General features: G+C 45.0%; 1 protein-coding gene across 1 annotated transcript in view; it reads left to right on the top strand.

The window, feature by feature from the left end:
- SORD (sorbitol dehydrogenase) overlaps window positions 1-9,392 on the top strand; it is a 33,723-nt gene extending 24,331 nt beyond the window's left edge. Inside the window, exons 5-9 of the mRNA XM_063091056.1 lie at window positions 511-629; window positions 2,649-2,714; window positions 3,436-3,611; window positions 6,986-7,107; window positions 8,036-9,392. Coding sequence (XP_062947126.1) covers window positions 511-629; window positions 2,649-2,714; window positions 3,436-3,611; window positions 6,986-7,107; window positions 8,036-8,201 — 649 coding nt within the window. The 3' untranslated portion in view covers window positions 8,202-9,392. The remainder of the gene's footprint in view (window positions 1-510; window positions 630-2,648; window positions 2,715-3,435; window positions 3,612-6,985; window positions 7,108-8,035) is intronic.
- Window positions 9,393-20,852: the final 11,460 nt, after the last annotated feature.

The following is a 20,852-nucleotide window of genomic DNA, read 5'->3' as shown; positions in this document are numbered from 1 at the left end:
TGCTGATAGTTGGGACGGTTTGCTAAAGTGAGACCAGAAAGGCTGGGAGTTTGAGAAACAAATAAGAGACTGGAATGTGGCTATGTTAACCTCTTGTTAAATGAACTGTTCATTTATTAGTGACAACCACACCATACATACCATGTTGAAGAAAACATAATGTGTTCACATTTACTGAAGTGATTTCTCCAAAGAAAACCATTTTCAGAGGGGGCAGTGTGGCATTGGTTCTGGAATTAGACATATCTGGCTTCTAATTCAAATCCTTTGAGCCCCTCACTAGCTTTGAACCTTTGGGGCAAGTCATTTAACCCTCCAAGCCTCAGTTTCTTCATCTGTAAAATGGAAATAATAGTACCTACCACAGAACTGTTCTGAGGATTTACGTGAGCAAATGTATGTAAATTGCTTAGCACATTGCCCTGTACATAAATAAACGTTCAATAAATCATAGCTATTGTTATTATTGTTAACAGAGGATCTAACTGTGCATGTTGAATGACTCCTCAGGCTTCCTGACAGTGTCACCTTTGAGGAAGGAGCCCTGATTGAGCCACTCTCTGTGGGGATCCATGCCTGCCAGCGAGGTGGGGTCACCCTGGGGAACAGGGTCCTTGTGTGTGGAGCTGGTAAGAAACACATGACACCCTGGTTATTGGTTCATTGACTGGGAATGTGGGGACCCCTCTGCACATCTCATTCCCCCTCCAAAGGCTGGGATTGGTTCTAGAATCTTTCTGTGTAGGGGAGGACTGCAGTATCCCATTCCCTCAGTGACCAGCACTTTGCTAAATACACAAATATCTGCAGACTCAATAGTAATTCATATTACATTTCCAGGCAATATAGCCCTTTTGCTCATTTGAAGAATGAATCTCATGATTATTTTCAAACCCTTGACAGGAAACTAGGGAAATATCTTTGGTAGTAAGTGGAAGGGCAACTTTTGGAACTTTCGAATCAGAGATGTGATGGCCTCGTTCCATCTGTGAGCAGGATAGACACTGCTCCCAGCCAGTGGAGGAGTGGCATCCAGGCCACCATGAGCAAGCTCTGCCTGCACAAGGGTCACAGCTAGCTGCCTTCCACCATCCCCTTCTTCCAGCAACCCAGAACAAACCCTAGCAACCTCAGACTGAATCCTTCTAGGCTTCTAACTGCTGGTGACCCAGATAGCATGCTCGTACTCCTTGTGGTGTGATCTGGTGTTCCTCCCGCTCACTTGTGAGTGGTTTTCTTTGGCAAAATAAGTGAGCGCAGGGCTCCTTAAGAGGGAGGGGTGATGGGTGTAGAACAGATTTGCTTCAATGAGCCAGCAGACTGCAGGACTCAGGTGACGGATTCTTTAAAAAAACCTGCATAGGTGGTATCTTTTTGCTACAGGAAATGAAAAGTCATACATACCACACATATTCGTGCACACACACAGAAATTCACCCATAGCTCCATCACCTATCAGTCTGAGAGAACTACTATTAATCTTTTCGTGTAGAATCTTTTAGTTTTTTTGTTTTTAATGAGACTATGCTAAATATGCTTCCTTTTACATACTCTTTAAAAAAATTAGTATACTGTGAACATTTTTCCATGTCAAAAAAATTTTTTTGTTTTGTTTTTGGGTGGCTGGCCAGTACAGGGTCAGTGTAATTTTTATTTTTTTAATGATTTTTTTTTTTTTTCTTTTTTAAATGTCTGGCTGGTATGGGGATTTGAACTCTTGACCTTGCTGTTGTAACACCACGCTCTCACCAACTGAGCTAACCGGCCAGCTCAGTTGGCATAATTTTTAATTGCTGTGTAGTATCCCACTGTAGTTTATTTGACTAATCACTTTTGCTGGACATTTCAGGTATTATTTTCTAGTGTTTTGCTTTCTGGGGGAACTCACAAAATTGTTTTTGAGGAGTGTGTATCAAAAGCAAATCCCCACAAATATTCTGCATTGCCTTAGTTTGTGGGTCCGTTTTTTATGTTAAAAGCATAGTGTCATCTAGCATGCAGATATGGTAGGGAAGCAGGTGGTCTGAGTATGCTGGAGCTGCCTGAGCTGCTACTGGCTCAAACCAAAGAGCCAGCTCACTTAAGGACAGCTGCCAGGGTGATCTTCAGAGGACACCTAAAAAGGATATGTCTCTTCTGGGGGAGGTGTGATGGGTTCTCATGAAGGTGGGGCTCAAAGGGAGAACAGTAAAACATACCCCAACCTTCTGAGACTTCTTACTCTCTGAGCAAGAATGTGTTTCCTTGAATCCTCTGTTTTTTTGAGATCATCTCCAATCAGGGACCAAGAGTAAGTAGAAAATTTCTAGCTCTGAGGGCTGGCTGGATTGGTTAGAGTGTGATGCTGATATCATTAGGGTCAAGGATTCAGATCCCTGTACCAGCCAGCTGCCAAAAAAAGAAAAAGAAAATTTCTAGCTCTGTATTGTGAGAAGATCAACTAGAACCTAGCACCAGGAGCATATTTCATGTAGAGAATAATTCTCATGCATTCGACAAATTGTTGTTAAAGTCTTAGTACGTGCCAAGCACTGGGATAGGTGCTAGAGATACACAGAAGATATGGTTACTGCCCATGGCCTGGACAAGGGGGAGAGCTGCTGATGTTTACTATTTTACGAATGTCTCCTATTTTCTGCTTTGTTTAGGGCCAATCGGGCTGGTCAGTTTGCTTGTGGCCAAGGCAATGGGAGCCCCTCAAGTAGTGGTGACTGGTAAGAAGATTTTCATTTTAAATCTCCTTGAGGGAAAGCAGCTGGGTGTACGGTTTGGAGCAGGGCACGAGATTCATTTCCTTCCTAGGTACTGGGTTTCTAAAGAGGCTCCTCCTTCTCCTGGGACCCAGGGTTGAAAAGCCCATTCAGGGGATGACTAACTCAGAACAGCTCTTTTGTCAAGGGAGGGGGTGGCTTTTTATGTGTGGTCCTCAGGTACCCATACTGCCCCCTTGATCCTAACAGGAGGCTCAGCCCTTGGTCCATTATGACCAAGCTTAGCAGTCAAAGAGGGTCTGTTTGTGCGTGTGATGCGGGGTTGGTGGTGTGTGTGGTATGCATGTAAGGGGTGTCTGCGAAGTGTTATGTGATATGGGGGGGAGCTGTGAGAGGAATGTGAGTTTGTATGTGTGAGGAGAGGTTATCTGTGAGTGTGTATGTGGGTGTGTGTGTGCAGCTGTGTGGTGTTTCTGGGGTGTGTGGAGATGTGGAAGGGTGTGAGTGTGTATTTTGTGTGAGGAGAAGTTATCTGTGAGTGTGTGTTGAGCTGTGTGGTGTGTACGGCACTGTGTGAGGGTATAGAGAGTATGTGTGTTGAGCTTAGCAACACCACATTTCACCAGAGCTTTGTTGCCACCACCAAATCTTGCACCTCCATTTTATCTCCCTCCTAATCAGTCATCCCGTGCTCAGTGTGAAAGAAACTTTTGTTCACCTTTAGATCTGTCTGCCTCTCGGTTGTCCAAAGCCAAGGAAGTTGGGGCTGATTTCGTCCTCCAGATCTCCAAGGAGAGCCCTCAGGAAATTGCCAGTAAAGTAGAAGGTCTGCTGGGGTGCAAGCCTGAAGTCACCATTGAGTGCACGGGGGCAGAGGCTGCCATCCATGCTGGCATCTATGTGAGTAGGAGGAGGGCAGCTGGAGCTGGTGGGCAGCTTGGGGAGTCAGTGCAGGGGAGTGAACGGAGCAGAAGTAAGGAGTCCCGTGCTAGAGCTTCTCCACTTATTTGCTGTGAGACCCCGAGCAGACTTGGTTAATCTCTTGGAATCCCTGTTTTTAATTACACTTGCCTATATCCTCATCTGGAGGTTCAAACAAGGTAACAGATATAGTTGGGCCTTGAAAAATGTTAAGTGGCTCACTCCTTTAGGATGAAGTTGCTTTCACGCTCATATCTGTGATCATGAAAGTGTAGTGCTTTTGTGGGCCGGCCCATAGCTCACTCGGGAGAGTGTTGCTGATAACACCAAGGCCAAGGGTTCGGATCCCATATAGGAATGGCCGGTTAGCTCACTAGGTGAGCGTGGTGCTGACAACATCAAGTCAAGGGTTAAGATACCCTTACCAGTCATCTTTAAAAAAAAAAAAAAAGTGTAGTGCTTTTGTAAAAAGATCTAGAGAGGAATAGAGAACCATGCCTTAGTTGAGTGTGAGAAATCCCTGTCTTGTTTCATTGAGGAGAACTGCAGTCTTTGAGTCACTGACACAGTGTGACAGCCTTCAATTCAGTTAGTTGCAAAGGTGAGGTGATTTTTCAGGGTTGCAGTTGGCTACTGCTGTGCTCCCCCCCAGAACCAGGAGCAGCGAAGGGCCAGTGCCTGATTCGCCCCCCAGCGACCCACTCACCATTCACGGGAAGTTGGCAGGGAGTTGGGGGTGAGGAGAGGAAGTGGAATTGACAGATCAAAGTATGAGGAAGAAGGGAGAAAGAATCACTTTTAGGTTCTGAGCCCTGTGGTATGCCAGGTCCTCTGCTGGGTACTTAAAAACATGATGCCTAATCTGCACAATAGGGTGAAGTTCAGTTATCACTTAATGCTGAGAGTCATGGTGACTTGCCTCAGGCTCAAGTCTCAGGTGAGTGCCTGACTGCAATGCCTGAGCTTTCCCTACTCTGTCCTACTGCTTAGCAGAGGTGGGGAAGGAGGGAACTAGCAACTGTACTTGTGAGGAGGGGCTGGGCAGCCGGTAGCTGTATCCACAGGGAATTCCTGTCCCCACCTCCGAGACTGCCTTCCACAGCGCTGGCTTCCTCCTTCCTTCTGAGTCACAGCTGGTTCATGCACAAGGGCACTTTGCAGCACGTGAGACGTTCTGAGGAAAGCTGATCCCTTTGGCTGTGGGGCACACCCTTGGGCCTGGCACCCTGACAGGGCTGCCTAGCCCTCCCACCAAGATGCCCAGTGGCACTGGGGGCTGAGGAAGCAGTGGGAGGGAGGAGAAACTGCCACCTTTGCCCTGTCCTGAGTTTCAGCTGGAGTCGGCCAGTTCTCTGCTTTACTGTCACAGACAGTAGTTACCATGTGGGAAGGGGTGAAGAGTAAACAAAGCTCAGAGAGACGATGGGTCTGTGTGTGGTTGACCTACCCACAGCATGTCCTGGGCATCTGCTGTGTGCCAGGCTTTGTGCTGGGCACTTTGAGGGCCATGATAATGAGTAAGGTGTGTCCACTGTCTTCAGGTTTTGTCAGGTCAGTGACCCCCACCCCACAGAGAAGCAATGTAAGCTGTGGGACTTAAAGGCCCTGGCTTTCCTTCCTCTTCTGCCCTGCCCTGAGAGCATTTGGGAACAGTTGACGTCTCCAGCTATTGATGGTGGGGCCTGATAGCCAGCTACCTGAGGTAGGCATGGAGGAGAATGTGACCCAAGGGCCTTGCTAGGCCTGAAGCAGTGTCTCTCCTGATGTGGGGAGTGGAGCCATCATGCATGACAAGTGCTGTAGAATGCTACAGGCCTTTCTGCCAATGGGCAGTTTAGGCAGCAGCACCAAATATGGACATATCTGAGCATCACCTTCCTGCCAGGTCATGACTGCATAGTGTTTGTGAGGAGACTTGGCAGATGCCTTGGGGTAGAACTGATGTCATCTCCTTGGTGCACTGGTCACACCCGCAGAACAGTGGTCAGGAGGTCCAAGATTTCCTTGACCTGTGTTCAGCACACTGGCAGCTTGGGGTGGCTAGGTGGTAATGTTCCTCCTCATCACCAGGAGAGAGGAAATGCTGTTGGGGTAACAGTTTTCCTAGAAAACTGGCTGAGAGGGTAAGTCCAGGGTCCCACAGCTCAAAAGCAGCAGTGCTGGAGTCACCCCCACATTGCTCAGACCCCCTCATTCTGCCTCTTGGTCATGGCACTGCAGGCCTGTCTCTGTGGTGTATCCTTTGCCTCCGAGACAGAGTCTGTGACATGTGCCTTTTTGCAGCTCCACTGTTCAGCACTTGGAATGGTCCCGATAAGTGCTTACTGCTACTGCTGCAGACTATAATGAAAACTTAGTGTGAGTGAATTGCCTATTTTTCTGTCTCTCACAACATTGAGCACAGTGATCCCTAGAAAGTTCTGGAGCAGGCACAACACTCACAGGGAGTTTCCAGCAGAAAACCTGCCATGTCTGATCCACTCCACGGAGGGAACTGATAATGCAGATAAATTCTCAAGGAAGACAAAATCCATATGGCAGATATCGTTGGGATGCACGTCTCTGGGACAAAAATGTTTGACTGCCAGCCTGCACATATAAAGCTATTTTTTTTAAAAAGTTATTTTATTTTTTATTTTGGGCAGCTGGCTGGTACAGGGTTCTGATCCCTTGACACCACGCTCTGACCAGCTGAGCTAACCGGCCAGCCTAAAGCCATTTTTAAACCACAGAATTTCAGTAGCTCTCTCCATTTGTGGAGTGCTTGATAGTTTTCTCACCAGCAGTGAGCTAGAAGCGGGTTTCCTTAGAGGCCCGATGAAAGTCCTGCCTGGAGAGGGGTGCTCTGGAGGAGGACCTGGTGCTGAGACGTGTAGGGGCTGAAGCCAGTAACTGATGCTCAGTGTGTAGAGCGTTGGAAGATGCTGCTTCCGTGCCTCATTCTCCATTGGTCAAGTGTGTTATTCAGGATCTCTAAAGAAAATAATGTTTACTATCCTGCACTATTGCATTTGGTTTGTTCAGCATGTTGGAGAGTTCAGCAGTATGGCAAAGATCACATTCTCTGGAATTTTGTGATACTTGATGCAATTAGAGGACATTTGTGTGATGACAGTGTGTTACTGTAAGTGGGAAGTGCGTTTTCTTATCTTCTGAGTTTTCTTGCTTTTTTTTTTTTTTTTTTTTTAAAGATGACTGGTAAGGGGATCTTAATCCTTGACTTGGTGTTGTCACTAACCGGCCATCCCTATATAGGGATCCAAACCCGTGGCCTTGGGGTTATCAACACCACACTCTCCCAAGTGAGCCATGGGCTGGCCCTCTGAGTTTTCTTGCTTTTACCTCCTCTTCAGGCCACTCGCTCTGGTGGGACCCTGGTGCTTGTGGGGCTGGGCTCTGAGATGACCACAGTACCCCTAGTGCACGCAGCCATCCGGGAGGTAGATATCAAGGGTGTGTTTCGATACTGCAACACGTAAGTACGCTGTGGGTGAGCCGGGGTGGCTAGCCTCCAGCAGGACCTGGGCAGGACCCACATGACCTCCAGGACTGAGTCTCTGCCTGTTTACTCATGAGGGGCACTCCCTGGCCACGCTGACAGCCAGGTGATGTGACAGGGATCCAAAGAGAGAATAGAACATTCACTCCTGGTTAAAGAACTGGAGGGGCGGAAGGACAGAGGAGAGGACAGACGGAGGAGGGGGGATTTTGATGCATGCTCTTATTGGGTGTCTGCCACTCCTCACCCATGCCCTCTCTTTTCCATTTCCTTCAGTGGCCAGATCTTCATTTTCTCCCTTTTAAAGGGAAGGAGAGAAAGGAGGACAAAAGCAAGAAATCAGTCCTTTGTTTCCCATTCCTGAGCCCCAGGGTCCACCGTGGGTGTCGAGAGGGTCTTAATTTGTCCCACCCATGTTGTGCAGCTCTACTCTCTGCCCTTCTAGGGCCCTCTGTCTGGGCCATCCTTGCCCAGCAACATCCCTTACTCCTAGCCTTAAAGTCTGCAGTTTCATGCCCTCAGCAGAGCACCAGTTTTCCTGTAAACTCTGCTAAGATGAGCTGCCAGTGGGTGTGACTGGGTTATTCTGGAATGCCTCCCTGAGGCTTATCTGACTTTTCACAGTGGCTTCCTTGATGTTCCTTGTGCCTTTATGCCAAAGGAATTCTAGGTGTCATGGTGGACATTACAGATGGGGGGTAAGGAATGGGGGCAATTGGAAACAGGCGCTGTATCCCTGAATTGCAAGCCATAAGGTCATTTGTTCCATTGTTGATCTGTAAAATTGGCTTTGCAGACCACAGTGCTGTAAATAAGTATGGCCAAGCTGATCTGTGGTTGGTAGTTTTAGGGACCAGGCTCTTTCTTCCTGAGGGTTGAATGCAATGTTTATGCTCTTTTACAGGTGGCCGGTGGCAATTTCAATGCTTGCATCCAAGTCTGTGAATGTAAAGCCCTTAGTCACCCATAGGTTTCCTCTGGAGAAAGCTCTGGAGGCTTTTGAAACATCCAAAAAGGGATTGGGCGTTAAAGTCATGCTCAAGTGTGACCCCAATGACCAGAATCCCTGATGTTAATTGGGTTTTGCCCTCATCCCCACCCTCTTAGCATTTCAGGGCTGATGGCTGGGCAGGAGTAGGCTTTGATGCAGAAGTTTCTTTTGAATGGTAAGAATAATTAAAATAATTCATTATAAATAGAGAGCCTTACCCAGTGAAGTTGGTTTATCTTAAAGACACAAGTAGAGAGAGAGTTTCGGGGAACTTAGCCAGAGTGACTAGTTCATGCTGAGCAAAGTTCAGTGAGTAGGACAGAATTTGACGGGCAGGCGCTGGGAATTCCCCGTCTTCCTGGAGTGCCTTCCTTGAGGGAGGAGAAAAGTCTGGTTCTACTAGGACTGACCAGGAGGGGGATGGGAGCTGAGTTGTGAAGGGACAACTTCATCAAGACTTAAATGGCCTAGAAACTAGTTTTCATGAAAATCTGCAACTCGGGCCGGGATGAGGGATTGTCAGTGGTTTGGTTTAGAGCACAATGTTTCTAGGGATAAGTGCTATTTGGTTTGATGATAAAAAGAGAATAAGAAAAGGGACTAATTTCCTGAGTCTAAGATAATTTTAAAACCAATCAAGTGAATAAAACCAAAATCCCATGTGAGTTCAAACCAGCTTGCATTCCCCAGTGTGAAAGGAACACTGCTTGAAGATTGTCTAAGAACCCTGTCATTTTATTTGCAAGGTGAAGAACCACCTTCCCAGCACTACCCTTAGGCACAGTCCCTTGTCACTAGGCAACCAGAAGACTCCTACCTAAGGACAGTCAAGGGGAGAACTTAAATCATGCCTCTAACTAGCCCATCACACAGGATTAGCCTCCCCTCCTAAGGTGAGTGAGGCTCACACTGCTGATGATTATCAGACAATTTCACTTAATTCTGGCTATTATCAACAGAAAACCTTGTCACTTCTCATAGCCAGTTAAGGCTCTTAGTATCTTTTTGTCTGTTGGAATGATATCTCTGAACTTGTCTTATTTTAATTGTGGGGTTTTTCTGTGTAAGATTTGGATCCAAATCACATCATACCCATTTGTGACTTACTTTGAGATTATTAATCAGGAATGAGGATATAGTAGCCGTGACATAACCTGGGCTGCAGCTTTTAATCTCTCACTTTGGCTGTGGGTAGAGAGAAAGTTTGAAGAGGTTCTGGTTTTCTTGTAACCAGAAGGCTACGACCGGTGCCTGGAATTCCTCAAACTGCTTTGGGTAATAAATTCTGTTGGTGGTATCTGTCTCCTGCTGCCGTTTATGCCTCTGCTTAAGGAGGAAGGGATTTAGGTCACCTGATTCACAGAGGGAAGGATTCCAGAATTTTTATTTATTTTTATTCATTTATTTTTTGATCCCAGGATTTCTAAAGGTGACACATTTTCTGCACCAAATATAATTTCATTGACTGTTGGGAATTTATATGAATCATCTCTAATCCTCACAGCAAGCAAAATACATATGATTATTTTGCAGATAGGGAAAATATCAATGCTGGAAGAGACCTCAAGATTTTCTAGCTTAGCCCTTCAGTTAACAAGGGAGGAAGCTGAGGTTTGGATTGGGGAAGTGACTTGGCAAATCACAAAGTGAGTTCGTGGCTGGTGCAGGATTAGAACCCGGGAATCCTGCTGTCCAATCCTTTACAACATGCTGCCTCTCATAGGCCTGAGGGATAAAGGCTGCTCCCCACCCCACCATCCCCACTGAGCAGCTCCTGCTGACTGGAAGACTCACTGAGCAATCTCTTGGCAGGAACAACACCTAAATGCCCTGTGCCCACTTTTAGGTGCCCAGGGAAGGAGCTCAGTGTCTGACTGAGCTAGGGCTGTAAGAGGAGAGGTTAGCCAGGAGTGAGCAGCAGGGGTGTGCCAGAGAACATTTGTGCTGTCTTGCAGGGCAGTGAGCTCCACCAAGCCACTTCACTGCTGCCCCTTCACCATCGTCCCCAAGCCCTTGGAAAAATTCCATGTGTGGAGGGACACAGATGGTAGAGACCTGCCTGCCACGAGAGATGTGGGCCCTAACGAGGACTCACCTGTAGCCAGGTCCAGCCTTGGTCCTAGCTGGCTGCCCGGGGCTAGATAGGCTTTGCTTCCCTGTCGTGTGGCCTCTGTGCCCTCAGCCTAGGCTGACATGATGAGCAGGGGACAGTACTGGGTAAAGGCAAATAGCCATTAAATCCTATCTGCCTCCCTTCCTTGCTCCTAAACTCTGGCTCTACCAACTCCCTGACAGCCTCCTCTCCACAAACTATGAGCCAAGAGAGGAGGCAAGACTATTGCACAAAGGGGATGGAGGAGAAGATTGAGAACCAGGGACTGAGTCCAGAAGTGACTTTACACCAGCATCTGCTGTGGTCAAAGGTAGACTGCAAGAGGGAGGTGCTGGAGCCAACATGTCCCTTTTCTCCTTTGGGGTCTACAGGGCAACCTCGCCCTTCTACCCTCTAGGTTGCCTGTAGGGTTTTTCCCAGCTTTCCTCTCCCCGTGCCCCGCCCACCCCCGCCCCAGTGCTGGTAGTGCCGGCTGGGTGGGGTCCTCCTCAGTGTTGACTGGAAACGAATCAGGTGTCAGGTGCTGGTGACAACACACAGAGGCCGTTGGGCCTCCAAAGGTTGGGGAGCTTGTGGGGAATTCATATTCTTGGTTCCGGGACTGATTCACCAAATCAATCAATTTTGATCGAGCATTTGGAGGATGTGGTGGTGGTAGGAATGGATCCCTGCACTTCCTGCAGCTCCTTCCATGCATTTCTGTACAAATAAAACATGCACACGTATTCTAAACATAAATAAGAATGTACTTTACCTACTTTTTTTCATTTTCACCCATAACATAAGGACTTTTAAAAAAAATGACAATTATTAACATAATTCCCATTATCATACCCAACAAAATTAACAGTTAATTCTTTCATATCATCTAAAACCCACTCTGTGTCAAATTTTCCCTAATTATCTAAAAAAAAAAAAAAGTTACTTTTTTACACTTGGTTTGCTGAAATCAGGATCTATACCCATTACACATGGTTGATATATCTCTTAAGCCTCTTTAAATCTATTATAGTTTCCCCTCTGTTTTGGTCTACATGCCGTTACTATATTGAAGAAACTGGGTCCTTTGTCTTCTAGATACTGTTTTGCAAACCTTATTTTCATTTAATAAATTGCTAACTTCTTTTTACGTCAATAATTACATCATTTTAAATCATATCCCATTGTATTACGTACTATCATGTATAAAGCAAATCATTCTACTTTGTGTATTTGTATAGTGTATTGTATGGTCTTGCTCTTATGATAAAATTGCAATGACTGTCCTTGTGCATACATTTTTGTGCTTGACTTATTTCCTGAAGTTATGTTTTAGAATAAAAATAGCTGGGTTAAAGGGTATACACATTTTAAGGCAACCTGGTTAGAGAAGAAAATAGAGTATTGATATTGAGATTATCCAAGAAAGTCTCTGGTGGTATCCCAGGCAATGTATCATGTGGGAGGACTCTGGGGTCTGGGGAAGCTCTCAGGGGCTGCTGAGGATGGGGCCATGAAACCATTGGCTCTCTGGCTTCAGGCCAACCTTGGGAGAGCTGGGGCTTGGGCCTCGCCATCCATAAACTTGGATGGGTCACTACTCCATACCTCAGTTTTCTTATCAGTAAAACCGGTGGTCTCTTCCAGCTCAGGGACTACTGCCAGGACATGATAACAAAACAGTACCTGTAAAGGGCTGGTGTAGGGAACTGTGGCTCAGCTACTGTGGAGCAGTAGACCCCCATCAATGAACTTGTACTGAAAGCTGCCCCCCACCTCCACCCTACCACCTCAAAGCCAAGGGACACTGGGCACCATCCACCAAACTTAATCACTGCAGAGAAGTAAGGGTGGTATGTGTAGAATGTATCTTTTTGGCTCTGACCTCTCTTAAATAGGTGCAAATCCATGTGAAGCATGTGGCATTGAATAACTTGGATTAGGTATTAATATGCCTAAATTTCAAGAGACTTGAATTTGTAAGAACCTTAAGGGACTTTGTCTTCTGAGTGACTCAAATGCAATTGTCACATTGCTATTTTATTCACTTGCCATACACACATGCACATATAGACATATATACATCTCTGTGTGTATAAAATGTGCTTATATAGATTTGTGAGTGTGCTTGCATATTTGCACCCTCTGCTTTCAGGAGCACCAAATGAAACATCTCCCTTGTGACCCATCATGTGGAATGAGATGTGGCTATCAGCATTGATAGTATCAAGGGATAATAATTATACACTTGATCTTAGCTAAAAGGCCAAGAAACAATGGATTTACACTTCTGAGGAACTTCTGGAAAAACTGTTATCAATAAGCAGAAAGAGGCCAACACATGATCTGAGAGTGAATGAGGAAGAAGCTGAGACTCAAGGAAAACTAGTAATTTAGGGCAGAATAGAGAAAGTGACTCAGCTATGGCTTTGAGGACTGGGGCTGCTGGTTGGGCTTTCAATACAGCACAGGGACAGATAGGCTCTAGCCGGAGTTCTCCTGGGCCAACCCCAACTGGGCTTCCCCTGTACCACATACTAAATTCTCCCACCTTACTGCACACCCAACAAAACTAGGAAGGTCCTTGATTTGTTCACTGAGCTCCCAAAGCCATGCTGCCTTCTCCCAGAATGGGACTCTAGAGGAAGTGATGCTTCCAGGGGGAAGTTGGCTGGGGAAATTTCTGTCATCCAATTTATGTTTTGTCTGGGGCGTGCGGCAGACTGGAGGCAAAAGCTCTCCTGCATTTGGAAGACGTGGTGAAGAGGCCAGTGGGAAGTTTGGATGTCCTGGGCTCCCTATATAAGAAATAGGTGGGTGCACATTAGGCTCCTTCTAATTCCTTAATGACCTTGAGCAACTCACTTGACTTCTCAAGCCTCAGTTTCCTCATCCTTTAAATAGGGAAAATAATATCAACCTCTGGGTTGTCATAGGGACAGAACGAGACGATTTTGAAGTTCTTAGCATGGCAAATGGCACTGTGTTTGTGTTTATTGAGTGTTCATGCCACTGCCATTCCCTCAGCAAAACTTATCTCTTCATCTGTTAAATGAGCAGGGTGGATGTTCCCCAAGACTTTTCCAGCTCTGAGGTCTGAGTCTGCAAAGGTGCTTGAAAGTATATGAGAAGTTTCCAGGGTGGCAGATAAGGCCTGAGCCTGGCTGTGATCCAGCGTTCAAGGCAGAGGACCCTTTTCTTTTTTTGGCGGCTGGCCTGGGGATCTGAACCCTGGACCTTAGTGTTATCAGCACCATGCTCTAAACAACTGAGCTGACCAGCTAGCCCCTCTTTCCTCCTGTATGAGGTTTCTGTAGAGGATTTTGCTTTCTGTGTCCTTTTAGATTAGGTCAGAAGAAAACATTACCTCATCTTTCTAGTTTTTAAAACTGATTTCTACTGTAAGGAGCTTTACCAATATTTTTTATCATTCCTACTATTAATTTCTTTTGACAATTAAGTTATCTTTTAATCTCGTTTTAGAGAACTGTGTATTGAAGTATTTCCTCCCCCAGCATTATTCACCCTTTAGTATTATGCCCCTGTCTAAAAACCCTGTTGAACCTGTTTACTCCCCTAGTACTCACAATAGTGTATCTGATACACCGTTTAATTGGTCCTCATGCCATTAGACATTGCTCAGTTAGTCTCTCAGATCACGTCTCTGTGTTCATGTCGCCACTGTTCCTAGTGATTACTTCTGCAGCCAAGGACCTCTGCTGATGAATTCTCTCAAGGCTTCCATTTCTTGAAATATTCTCCAGAAGGGGGCCGGCCCGTGGCTCACTCGGGAGAGTGCGGTGCTGATAACACCAAGGCCCCGGGTTCGGATCCCATATATGGATGGCCGGTTCGCTCACTGGGTGAGCGTGGTGCTGACAACACCAAGTCAAGGGTTAAGATCCCCTTACTGGTCATCTTTAAAAAAAAAAAAAAAAAAAAAAGAAATATTCTCCAGAAGGAGAGAAATAAATTGGGATCCTGATCTTATGTTGCTAATTTCTTTTCCTTCAGGTTGTGGGGCTTTTCTTTCAAACTATTCTCTTCTCCAAGGCTTGAGAAGTGATGTCTAAAGACATTTTATTCTAGCCTGTTAAAGTATATCTGTCTAGCCCCCAGTAACCACTCACCAACTACTACACCCAAATTTATATGATACTATTTATCTCATTGCTGAATCCACAAAGTTGGCAAGTAGATATGTAGGGAAATGTCATGGAGGATTGTATTGCTCTCTGAGATTTACAAACATGTGATTTTACCCTCACATTCAGTAGGGAATTGGGGCTCAGAGCAGTGATGCAACCTGAATAAAAACTGGCATGTCAGGATCTGAGCTCCATTTGTGCAAAAGTTTCTGTGGTATTCTTAGAAGTAGGATTATGATGCTGAAGGATATTAAAATAATTACCAAGCATCACCGATATGCTCCCTTGGCGAGAGGGGGTGGCAAAGATATTTTCCTGTTTTTCTTTCAGAGTTAAATTTTAAAAAAAATTTTGGTGTCTGGCCAGTATGGAGATCTGAAACTGTGACCTTGGTGTTATAAGGCTGTGCTCTAACTAACTGAGCTAACCGGCCCCAGAGTAAATGCTGTTGAATCAGCTGGACATTTGTTTTTAATTCTTCGTATATCTCCTGGTGTTTCTTCCTTCTTTGGTTTCCTTTTAATTATCTTTTCCTTCTGGTGCTGAAACATTGATTTTTAAAATTTTGTATTGACACAATCATAATCAAAAATCAATAAAAATTTGAATTGACAACAGTCATTATTGTAACATCAATTTTGTATTTTTCTGTGCTAACCTCCAATCCTGTTCATGTATAATTATAATCTTAAAAATATCTCTATTTTTAATCTATGATTATGAAAGTAATTTATACAGTCATGAGCCCCATAACTACATCTCAGCGATGGACCATGTATAATATTAAAATGGCTATACCATGTAGCCTAGGTGTGTTGTAGGCTACACCATCTAGGTTTGTGTTAGTACACTCTGTGTTGTTTGCACAAGAACGAAATCACCTAATGATGCATTTCTCAGAATGAATCCCCATCATTAAATGACACATGACTGTGCTTGTTATTTAAAAAATCACGGAAATGTGTAACATAGAACACTAAGTTCTACTCCACCCCCAGAGATAAACACTGTTAACAACTTATAAATAAATATTTTCATAGTCATAATCAAAACATAGATACAGTTTATTTTCATTTAATGATAAATTCTATCCATTTTTATATGCTTACAAAAACTTTATAATTTTTTCCAAAAAGCCTTCTGTTTGGACTGGGATCCATTTTTAATGTTTATTTTCTCCCTCCTATTATGAATATTTTGTATTTTTGAACAATGTACAAAAGCATATAAAGGAAAATAAGATCAACAATATTATCACCTAGTAATATCCACTGTTAGCATTTTGGTGCATTTTCATCTATAAAGATAGATATTTGTCTAGATTTCTAGTTATTTTCCTAGAATAGTTTCCTACAAGAAGAATTAGTGAAGCAAAAAGTTTAAACATTTTAAGACTCTTAAAATATTTTGCCAAATTTCCTGAATACGAAATTACTCTTCTAATAATTTTCACTGTAAGGGCCGGCCCGTGGCTCATTCAGGAGAGTGTGGTGCTGACAACACCAAGTCAATGGTTAAGATCCCCTTACCAGTCATCTTTAAAAAAAAAAAAAAATAATTTTCATGGTGAATGGTTACATAATGTTCTATTTGGTTGTGTAGTTTACTTATCTATTCTCTTACCGTTGGACATCCAGATGATTATGGCTGCCTCAGAGTTGCTGAGAAAATTAAACGAGAGGGCATATAAGGGAACCCAGCCTGGGACCTGACTCAGAGGGGATCTCCATTACTACTTGCCTGCCAACCCCTCACTCAACTACTCCAGGTAATGGGATTCCTGTCCCCCAGAGAACTCAGCCCTAACTGCCTCCCCTCTCCTTCTGGGGGCCACTTAGGCACATTCCCCTAAGCCCAGGCCTCCCAAAGGTGTCAGCCCTCTTGAACCCTGACCAGGTGAGACTCTCGTTTCCCAGAAAGTAATGTGATGAGGTGACAACTCTTCATCAGGGTTACTGACACTGAGGAAGTGGACATATCACACTGAGTGTTGGCAGATCCAAAGGTAATAGGAATCCAGAGATGCTCTTTCCTCCTGAAGATGCCATCTTTAGCAAAGTCTGGACCAGTAGAATGTGGACTCCTCCAGCCCAGAGGTGAGTTTGTACAGTGGACTTTACTCTTCTAGGTTAAGCTCAAAATCTCCCTCTTCCCGGGACCTTGTCTGAATTCCTACAGCCCTCGCAGCTCTCCCACTTATCTTGGCATTTAATCCATTACTTAGGACATAATGCAGTTTATTCAAATATCCCTTGAGAATCTGCTCTGTGCCCAGCACTGTGCTAGACAATGGAGAAATGTCAGTGAAAAGTAAAGGCACAGGTCCTACCCTCTAGGGGCTTACAGAATAACAAGAAAGAGCAACATTGGACAAACCCTGTGCTTGCCAGTGTGAGAGTCACTGCACTCTCTCCCAGAGCTGGGTTGATTTTCCACTGCTGGAGGTCTGGGAGTGTGGCTTGCATTCCTTTTGGGCCCTGTGGGGGCTAGCATGATCTCTGTTCATAGCAGTCATTCAATAAATACCATCAGAAACTATTAACAATGGGAAATAAATTATGAAAATGTTTGATTGCTTTTTATTTTCCTTCCCTTTCTATACCTTTAGAGCATCAGGGTGGGAAGAGCAGAGACTCTGAGATATCAGGGGATCTGGGTTCAAACCCTGATTTTGCCTATTTCTAACTGGAAGCCTGTGCATGATTTATTCTCTGAGCCATGCATGCCTTCTCAATGGAATGGAGGCAAAGAATTATTGTGAAGATTAAACGAAGCAGTTTAGGTAAGTGTGTCATAGGACATAACACAAGGTAAACTTGTAAATGTTGGTTCCCTTCTTCCAGACCATTCAACCTTGGATGAGAGGCCAAGAAGCTGTTTTCCATGCACAGGATTTCCATTCATTAGAAATGAGTGCAAAAAAGAACACTGAAATTTTAAGTCTGGAGGGGGTCTTATCCTAATTCCTTTATTTTCTTGTTGAGAAAATTGAGGCCCAGAGAACTTAGGTGACTTCCCTCAGGTCACGCAGTGATTTTAGTAGTAGGGCTGAAAACAGAACCCATATCGCCTGATTCCAGCATCCAGTGCATTTTGGGCAGCCTTCCTTCGATTCTTACTGCCAGCCTCTTGCTCTCAGAAAAGATAGTCTTCATGTTACAGTTCATCTGAGAGCACTGTGCAGGGAGGATAAGGATTCCCCTGAAGTCAACTAGAGAGATTCCCAGGCCTTTTACAGCTTCCTGGAGACTGGACAAGATAGCGATCAGCTCGCCTTGTCACATTCTGTTCCAGGCAAGACCAGGATGGAGTGACTTCCGGATGATCTGGGAGAGTGGTGTCCCTGGGAGGTACAGCAGGCCTCCTCTTCCCCTTTCACAGAGCCAGACCCTGGTGGGACACAGGAGTGAGTGGGGACCTGGGGATATGAGAAGGGGGGTTCAGACAGGGGACAGGCCTGGACTAGGAACCAGTCACTTAACATCACCCAGGCCCCACCCATCACAAACTCTTCAGACTATGGAGTTCTGTCCTCAGAGCCTCAACTTCTCTTACTAACAGTAACATTAATAACAATACTTGTATTACTATGTGCCAGGCACAGTTAAGGGCTCTCCATACATTATCTTTGCCTGAACTTGCAAACTGCTTTGGAGAGGCAGGAAAAAGTGGTAGTTAAGGACATGGTGTCTGGTTAAACTTTCTGGGTTCAAATCTAGTCCTCTCATACATTCTGGTTTAAGCCTCTTTGTGCTTCAGTTTCCTCATCTGTAAAATGAGAATAATGGTAGTACCTACCTCATAGGTTGTTCTAAGGATAAAGTGATTTAATATTCATACACTTCAAGCACTTACAAGAGCACTGGGCACACAGCAAGCTCTGTGTGTTAGTGTTATAACCCTATTGTCATCCCCTTAGGGGCCTTCCCTTAATTGTCTTACCTAAAGCTTCAGGCTTAGTCACTCACTATCTTTTTATTGTTTTATTATCATGAAAGTACTTATGATCTGGGATCTTCTCCTCCTCCTCCTCCTTCACCACTTGTTTGTTGTCTGCTTGCTTCCACTAGCACATAAGGGGCTGAGCCATGCCTGGGACATAGTAGATGCTCAGCACATATTCGTTGAATTGAATCAATTTTTAGAATTGGATCTTCCCAAGCCCTATGGAGTAGATACTCACGTTATCCCCATTTTATGGAGGAGCAAACTGAGGCATCAAAAGTTTCCTTTGTTTGCCCGAGGTCACCCAGCTCGGACTCAAACCCAATTTGACCCAAAAGCCCTCACTCTTGTTACTGACAGACCAGGCTCGGCTTGCCCTCTCACACTAAACAAATGACTTGAAAGTCCAAAACTTGGTGCAAGGATTGGAAGGTTTATTCAGATTACCGGTACTCAACCAAATGTCTAACCAAGCAAATAAACAAAGAGAAAAGAGGAACAGTAAGGTCCAGTTTATCCTAGTTCCAATCGGTGGGGTCAACATATTCCACTGGCACAGTAATTGGTAAAAGCAGTTCTCCCCACCATTGTCAGCACAAAAGAAAACAAGTTCCGAATAGATTTAAATCGGAGAAACAAAGCATAGCCAGGATCCCTCCAGAGTGCACCTATACAGAACAGCAGAAGAGGGCTTGGAAAATCAGAAACAAAGCATAGCCAGGAGCCCTCTAGGGTGCACCTACATAGTAGCGGATACACTCCAACCAAACAGCAGAAGAGGGCTCAGAAAATCAGAGAAAGGTAAAGAGAACTGCAGTGGCTTCCAGACTTCCAGTCACTGCATGGCATGGGAATAAATCCCCACCACTGTCATGAATCCCCCTATCAGATCAAGCAAGATCTTCATGGTGTAGGACTGGCCTGCCCACCTCTACTAGTTACCTATCAGGGCAAACCACTGCCGGCCAGAGGGAGCAGCTTCTCACAGGGTGAGAGGAGCTTAAGCTGTAGTTGTCCGGCAGTCACTTTACAGAGGAAGAAAAGAGGGGAAAGGGAGAGTAGAAAAGAATAAAACATTGCCTTGTCAGAATTTATAGGGCCGGCCTGTGGCTCACTCAGGAAGAGTGCGGTGCTGATAACACCATAGGCCACGAGTTCGGATCCTATATAGGGATGGCTGGTTAGCTCACTGGCTGAGCTTGGTGCTGACAACACCAAGCCAAGGGTTAAGATCCCCTTACCGTCATCTTTTTTTAAAAAAAGGAATTTGGGCCGGGGGCTATAAGAGAGACTTACCAGCAGCAGAGACATGGGAGCAAAATAGTCCCAGTTGCCACTTGCCTCTTGCAGCTAGAGTCTTCTCTATTGCCCAAAGCTTTCCAGTTTTTGCCAGTGACTAAATTAGGCTCTTGGGTTCCAAAGTCATAGAAATGAACAAAGTACCCAGCAATAAAGCAAGCAACACTTTATTAAAAGAGGAGATGGAGTTACGCATAAGGCAGGCAGCTACAGTAAATTTAGCCCCCCAGAGAGGAGCTGTTCAGGGTCTTTTACAGGGAAAGGAGTTAAGGGGTACAGGCCAGCATCACTGGAGGTGGTCCATCTGTTCTTCCTGGTTGCATCATGGGTGCATGCTCGCTTAGGACTTTGGTCCTTGAGCCTGCTCAGTAGGTCCAAAATGGTGGTGTCACCCCAGGAAAGTCAGTAGTGGTCACCTCGAAGCTTTGTGTGCATATGAGGATTCCTAAAGGGGTCTTAAGGTTAATCTGTAACTTAATTTTTACCATTACAGTAAACAAGCCTTGGGGTGGGGTTTTGCAACTCAGTAAATATGTTTCCTCTCTTATCTCAGTCTATTTTATCAGGACAGGCCATTGGGTAATCATTTGCCCTGGGCGTTCTCATGATTGAAGAGTGGAAAAGAAAGAGATTATCCTCTGCAGGGAAAATGGAGTCAGTTTGGTTCACAGGCCTTGCCTTACTCTGTTTCACTCTTAAGTGTTATGCTGGTTTAACTCTTCTCACTCAAAAATTCTTTGCAAGTAGGTGGGAAGGATGCTACATCTTGTCAACTTTCTCTCTCAGTTGGGGCAGAATTTGGGGCTGGAAAGTTGCAGAAAGAAGCAATGATCCAGCCTTCATGGCTGTCCTCAGCCTCAGCACCTCCTGACCTCATTCACTCCCTTCCCGCTTGGCCCCAAAGCCTTTCCTTCCAACCTCATTGTTCTCTTCATCTTCTCCATCTCCAGTCCCATTACCATTCAATCCCATCTGATTTCTTCTTGAACCATATTTCTTTTAGTTTTATTTTTTTATTTATTTAATATAAAGATGACCGGTAAGGGGATCTTAACCCTTGACTTTGTGTTGTCAGCACCACGTTCTCCCAAGTGAGCCCCACGGGCTGGCCCCGTCGTACCCTTTTTCTTTTCTTTTTTTAAGGATATCTTAATACATCCCTATTTCAGTCTCATCCTCTCATTCCTATCCCTGTGGGGCACAGCTTGGGTTGGGCTTTGTCCCAGGGCCTGAAATAACATCTGTG

The sequence above is a fragment of the Cynocephalus volans genome, chromosome 3, assembly GCF_027409185.1.
Source record: "Cynocephalus volans isolate mCynVol1 chromosome 3, mCynVol1.pri, whole genome shotgun sequence".
Taxonomy (NCBI): Eukaryota; Metazoa; Chordata; class Mammalia; order Dermoptera; family Cynocephalidae; genus Cynocephalus; species Cynocephalus volans.
The sequence above is the reverse complement of the archived record's forward strand: the minus strand, read 5'-3'. Positions and strand labels throughout refer to the sequence as shown.